The 6,373-nt window shown below is 38.5% G+C and overlaps 2 protein-coding genes across 12 annotated transcripts in view; one reads left to right on the top strand and one right to left on the bottom strand.

Moving 5' to 3' along the window:
* The window catches only part of RAB8A (RAB8A, member RAS oncogene family), a 22,968-nt gene that overhangs the window by 5,570 nt on the left and 11,025 nt on the right, over positions 1 to 6,373 (top strand). For 2 of the 7 annotated variants that reach the window (XM_019513682.1, XM_019513675.1), the window contains one exon: positions 429 to 2,055. The exons of 4 other annotated variants lie outside the window; for them this stretch is intronic. In XM_019513682.1, coding sequence (XP_019369227.1) covers positions 429 to 521 — 93 coding nt within the window. In that variant the 3' untranslated portion in view covers positions 522 to 2,055. Of the gene's footprint in view, positions 1 to 428; positions 2,056 to 6,373 lie in introns of those variants that run through there. One more of the 7 variants, XM_019513681.1, reaches the window with a different exon arrangement.
* CIB3 (calcium and integrin binding family member 3) overlaps positions 4,747 to 6,373 on the bottom strand; it is a 26,443-nt gene continuing 24,816 nt past the window's right edge. For 2 of the 5 annotated variants that reach the window (XM_019513683.1, XM_019513687.1), the window contains exon 5: positions 5,817 to 5,962. In XM_019513683.1, coding sequence (XP_019369228.1) covers positions 5,860 to 5,962 — 103 coding nt within the window. In that variant the 3' untranslated portion in view covers positions 5,817 to 5,859. Of the gene's footprint in view, positions 4,900 to 5,237; positions 5,963 to 6,373 lie in introns of those variants that run through there. The other 3 variants (XR_002096666.1, XM_019513685.1, XM_019513686.1) reach the window with 3 other exon arrangements.

Here is a 6,373-nt window from a genome sequence, read left to right as displayed (position 1 = left end):
GGGCTGGATTGGAAAAGGGTTACAGCCAAACCAGCTCCTGCCTGCTTTAGGCTGATCACAGCCCTCATGCAGCAGGAGTGTGCAAAGAGCAGTTTGACCTGGCCACTGCCACTGTTACAGCAGCACCTACATCACAGCACCTCTGACGAGGGCTGGTGGCATGCCCACTGAGAACCGCTGTTTTAGAAGTAAAGAGAATATGCACAGTCCATGTTTGTTTGAGCCAAATTTAGCAGAAAATATTTTTATTGTGTAATACATTGGCCGACCCAAGGTCTGTTGAAGTCATTGGAAAACTTACCATGAATTCAGTAGGCTTTTGAATCAAACCCCTAGTTCTGAAAAGCTGAGATGGAAGGTAATCATTAATCACACTAGATGCTGTTAAGTATAAATAAATAACCTTTTTAAATTCTTTGCATCTTTAGGAAGGCAATAGCCCACAAGGCAGCAACCAGGGAGTCAAAATCACTCCAGACCAACAAAAGAAAAGCAGCTTTTTCCGATGTGTTCTTCTGTGAGGGACACTGCCTTAATTTGAGCATCTGCTCAGTTGAACTGGACTGTGCCTGTTCTGAGTGAGATTTCCTCTATCTGTGGATTTAACACCTTTCGACATACCCTGTCACACTGTGACCATCAAAATAAGACCGAAAAAAATGTTTATTTTAGTAATTGTCTGATTCTTCAATTTTGGAGATGAAACAAGCTTATTTTTGTCACGTTGCCATTTGGCATCTACATTGTTTAGTGGAAGGGGTACAGATCAGATGTGACCTGCGATAGCACCTTTACTGACAGGCTTCATTCTTTGGGATGGGGTTTATATCTGTAATGTCTAACATAGAAAATTAAGTTATGATCAAAATAACTCTAAATGGCTTTACACTGAAATGCCAATATTAATAAACTAATTATGTGTACATGATACATGTGCATATAAATGTCTGTAGATACATATAGAACAATCATTTTGAAACATCAAATAAATGCACTTCTGTAAACATAATGGGGGTACACGTTTCAAAAGCTATGCAGGAGGTGTCTGCATATCCCTCATTTGGTTGCCACAGAACATCCTTTGTCTACCTATCTCTAGTTCAGTTCCTGAAGTCTACAATTAAAATAAACAAAATATCTCTTCAAAAAGTTTTTGAAACCAAAGCATGTTGTAAATAGTGTACATTCTCAACATGAGGCATTTGGAGAGAAGCTTTATTTTCCTGTGGTAGATATGACCACACATAATACATTTGATTATTTAGGTATCTTTAACTGGAGAGAATATTTTACATCTGTGCAGTCTACCTGTTGGAAATACAGGCCATGGTTCAGATCTGTAGACCACTACATCAAAAATCACATCATCATGATGGACAACATAAGGTGTGTGTTTTGTGCATGGTTCTTTTTTCCTTGTTTAATTTCATAGTTGAGGATGACCTCAAATCTCATAGAATTGTGATTTCCAGTTTCTGAAAATAGGTTATCAAACTGCATTCCAATCATGCATGTACATGTGCACATTTGCTCACATATGCAAAAGCACACTGCATACACATACTTCCTGAAAATTCATGTGTATAAATGACATTTTCTTCCTGCCCTGCAATGGTTACTTTACAATTTAAAGCAGCAGTGAACTTCTTGTATTATGTGCAGCATTGTAAATACTGGGATATAAGAAGCAGGTGTTGACTCTTAAAACCATACTTCTCTATAATGCATATTTTATTCTTGCAACACCTGTGCATAACGTTCCGGTGACTAGTATTTAGCAGCTAACTAACACAAGTTATTATGCAGCTAGTTGCTTTCAAGTTACTGGGTATAAAAATCAATTTTCCCTAATTAGATTGGGGGAAAAAGACAAGTCTAACCTACTTGGAAGCCTGCTGTCATCGTCAACCACTCGGCATAATAGTATATTTGGAAAGAATGAACTTATTGGCAATGTTCTGAATCTCCCTGGCACTGTTAATGTGCTTTGTTTACCTTGACAACTGCATTTAAAGGGAAATGATTAAAGTTAATGTTAAAATTAGTTAACTCCTTCATATTGTGTCCTTCAAATTTGTGTGAATATGCCCCAGCCTCATTTCTTGTAATAGTACTTGCAAGTCCTAGGTCTGTCAAGTAGCTTCTGTATAAAAAGTAACTCTGTAGGTATATGTACCTAACAAGAGCTCTGTCTCGGCCTCAGGCCGAATACATGAGGAAGAAACTTCATTCTTTGGTACGTCTACCATGTAACTGAAAATAAGTTTATAGCTAATGGCATATAAAAGGATTTTCTTTCTTAGGGCTAATGGATTGAATGTTTTAAATGAGCTATCCTGTTCATTAACAAATTTTTATGTACCAAACTATTCTGCAGAAAAACCTTACAGATTTTTTTTCTTTTTTAAACGAGTTTTTGGTGAATGCGTGCAGCCATCTTCTGCAATGGGTTGAGATGGTTTTAAAAGTAAAACAATTCAATCATGCCAACGTATTTAGGGACCCTTTCAGTCTGTGCATTTAATGTTATAGCTAATGCAAACTACAGCATAGGCAATAAAGATTTTTTTAATCTGTATATTTTGTATAATTGAGAAAGGAGGAGTTCAGGAATAGTTTTGATAAATATATTAAAGTGTTTAGAGGCAATGGTTTGTCTGGATGGTATCTTATTGCACCAACTGCGTGGCTGGGACAGACATAAGACAGGCTTTCAGGTATCACAGTACCCTTCCTCGGGTCTCTGGGAGAGAAGCAAACACAGCAGAGCTAAGTAGCTAGTGTAAAACTCCATGTATAGACAGAAACAGGGTGTAAGATAAAGTATCAGGTAGCCAACAGAAAAGAGAGAAGCAGTGAAAACTTGAAAATGGAGGAACAAAGTAATTCAGGAGGATCGTTATCACCAGTGAAGTGCAGAGATTTGGCAGGTATCAGCTAAATCAGTGGTGGGGGGCAACTTTTTTGGCAGACATGCCACAGATTACCCAGGCACCCTCTCCAAGTGCCACTCCAATCCCCTTCCTCTTCCCTGATCTACTACGCTTTGTGCTTCCTGCCCTATCTGTTGCTGTGCCGCCTGCCCCCTATGCCATTTGTGGTACACATGCTCCAGGCTGGACACCCTTGAGGTAGATTATAATGGACCATGAAATCATTTTCTGTGTGCTGAAAATGTTTAGCTTTTGAATTGGTCGCAAATGATTAATGTTCACCCTCCATTATCAGTGCACCCTGTGGTATTGAAAAATAGCTGGTAATCCAATATGCTGCACTACTAGATGGTCTTTTACTGACAGCATCCATCTTCAAATTTGCTGTGATAAATGGTGGGAGGGCAGTGAATATTTACTTGCAAATAGGAAGGTTTGAAGGATGGAATTCTGATCTTCGCTATGCATATTATTGACACTAAGATAGTCCTCTTTAAACTAAAATTTTCTTGTGCCATGCCCTCCCCATGTGAATATCCTTTATTTACATTTATGTTGGTCGTTGCACGTGTTTATATGTCTATTTAGTAGGATTGTGATTTCCTTTTCATAATGAAACCACTTTCCTTAATGGACAATTATTGTTGCCCATTTGGTGGAAGTGTTATCCAGTTATTGCAAATTTTATGTTAACGTGAGTGCTATGAAAGCATAATGACCAAAATTTGAGTTCTGCTACATCAGGTTTTGGAACACTGAAAAATGTATTGGACTTCCTAAGAGGAATAAAGTGCAAATGAGTAACTTGTAACTGTAAGAATGGTTTAGCAATAAGGTTGGTCTTACTTCAGAACCAAGTGGACTGCTTCACTTCTTATTATTTTATATATTCCCTTGTTCTGAGCACCCAGTTTTAGCCTCTTGGAGGAACCTGTCATAATGTCTGTTAATTTCACCTGTTCCAGCAAGAGCATTAAAGCTACAAATCTTGCAATTTAACTGATTTCTGTATTAAATTATAGCTGTTTTGTTAAATACTGTTTGATTCAGTCCATGACTTCAGGTGCTTGTTTACTGTGCCATCACTTTAAAATCTAATTAACAGGATATGAAATAACTTCATAAACTGAAATTAATATTTGAAAACAAAACTTTAGTTATGCACCTGGTATTTATAGACTAATTACCAACTTTGTGCTAAGTTCATAAAACTGTCCCCCAGTAGTGTTGTGGAAGATGTCATTCCAGTCAGTCTCCACTTTGTTACTGGTCTTTGCTTTTTGCACTCCCTGCTGTTTTGTAATATAAGCCTGTGTCCACCTCCGTCTGTGTGCCTGACATGTCCATGTAAAAACTGATACCTACTAACTCAACAACAGTTGGTATTTCTCAATCATAAAATGACTGTTTCAAATTTGTAAATAATAGACTACAGACTTCCATGCATCTGCTACTGTACAAAGTACTGGTTCAAAAATTATTCTGCAACTAAATGTATTAAGATGGCGTTGATATGTAAAATCTAGTTGCTTATAATTGCAGGAAGTGAAACACCGGTGAGTATATACAAGTATCTGTGGTAAACTGGGTTTTGTTTTTTGTTGATTTTATGCCCAAGAAAATTTCTCACCCAAACAACTGTCCTATTACTTAAAGGTATGAATTTTAAGATGGCCAAGAGAAACTCTTCTTAGGTGTTCATTTCAGAGAACAGGGTTCTGGCACCCAAACCTTAAGCGACACCCCCCACCCCCGTCTCATAGTACCTTTCCTCCTGCATAAGTTCTACTTTCTTCTTTGAGCCCTTGCCACTTCTCACCTGCAGGCCAGCATGCTTATTGCCAACAGTAGCAGCTCTGCTGCATAATCACTGAATTACTGAAACCTGTTTTGCTCCTTCAGAGTGCTTAAACTATCGCATTCTTCTTTCTTTGTCTGACATCCCATTAATTATCCCATTGGTTGCCTATAAAATAGATTAGAAAAATTGGTGCTTTACATTTCCACTGTATTTGACAACACAATTTTAATTTAATTACAGTATATGGTAGTGTTAGTGATGTTGTAGCTATGATGGGCCAGGGATTATGCAAGAGGCAAGGATTTCTTAGGGTGATATGTTTTCTTGGACCAGTGGCATAGTTGGGATAGAGTTGGACAAACTTTTGAATGCAAGATATGCTTTGTCATTCGTCGTCAGGTCCTGATGAAGCATCTTGCATTCAAAAGCTGGTAGTAAGTGCAATAAAAGATGCCACTAAAAAAAATCTTACCTGTTGCAGTATCTGGCAACAATACAGTGCAATTAACGTATTATTGTCAATTAGTTGAAAAAGGTTTGTGAGATAATCGGCTACAAACGATACCAGATCCTGACAACCAAAAATAATGATGTTCATATTGGTAAAATGCAAGATCATGTTTTGCAACCCACAATAAATATGCCCGCTCTTCCATCGTGTTACAGCTGCTGCTATTCAGTAATGACCAGTTGCTCCCGAAGGAAATCATGGTTATGTTACACTTGTTTCATAGTATCATAGTGCTCAGGGTTGGAAGGGACCTAAACAGATCATCAGGTCTGACCCCCTGCCCCGGGCAGGAACAGGTGCCAGGGTCATACTGCCCCAGCCAAGTATTTGTCCAGCCTCCTCTTGAAGACAAAAGAGGAGGAGTTTATTTGTCAGCATTAGTCTTGGCACACTTATCTGTGGATACTGATAACACACCTTTCTTATTTGTATTCAACGCGTATCCTTTTTTGAGCCTGATAACACACAACCACTGTCCCGCACCCTGCCTTGCTCTCTACACCGCAGTTGGAAGGCTCTGATTTCCCAAAAGGCAGCACAGTCTCTTGCTCCATCTGGAATAACTGTAAGTCTCAATTATTATGTTCTTTGTTACCTATTAAGGAATACTATAGTCAAGTCCTTAAATATATAAGCCAAATTCTTAATTGATTGGAGGGAAAGGAAACAGTTTCCATAGCTAGCTGGAAGTTGTTCAGTGACTTGGCAGCAGCAGCCCTGCATTCAGAAACGAAAGAGTAAAACTAAGTAAGGAAGTTTGGATGTCCTGCAATTGGTCTGAGAGGTTGCATGTTATATATGGCATTGTAAAGATCTTGGTCAAATCCACATTCCTGGTGCAGCATCACATGCTAATAAAGAGACGCAAAGAATTAGATTTGTAATATAAAGGGGACCATTTCCCTGGTCGCCTGCTGCTTTGTTGTGCATCCATAGCAGGTGCCGTAACTCTCAGCACTAGTAAGGAGTTGTCACGACACCCGGATGTGGAATAGACCGTGCTAGTTAACAAACTCCATCTATTAAATACTGAATTTCCTTATCACGAATCCTCATTACTGTACATGAGAGCCTTTCAAAATGCTTTTCCACTTTAGCTGAAGAGAGCCTTTATTTGCATAATATAGT

This window comes from Gavialis gangeticus, unplaced genomic scaffold, assembly GCF_001723915.1.
Source record: "Gavialis gangeticus isolate Ggan-Ray unplaced genomic scaffold, GavGan_comp1, whole genome shotgun sequence".
Lineage (NCBI taxonomy): Eukaryota > Metazoa > Chordata > Crocodylia > Gavialidae > Gavialis > Gavialis gangeticus.
Note: the sequence above shows the minus strand (reverse complement) of the source record. Positions and strands in the feature narration are given on the sequence as shown.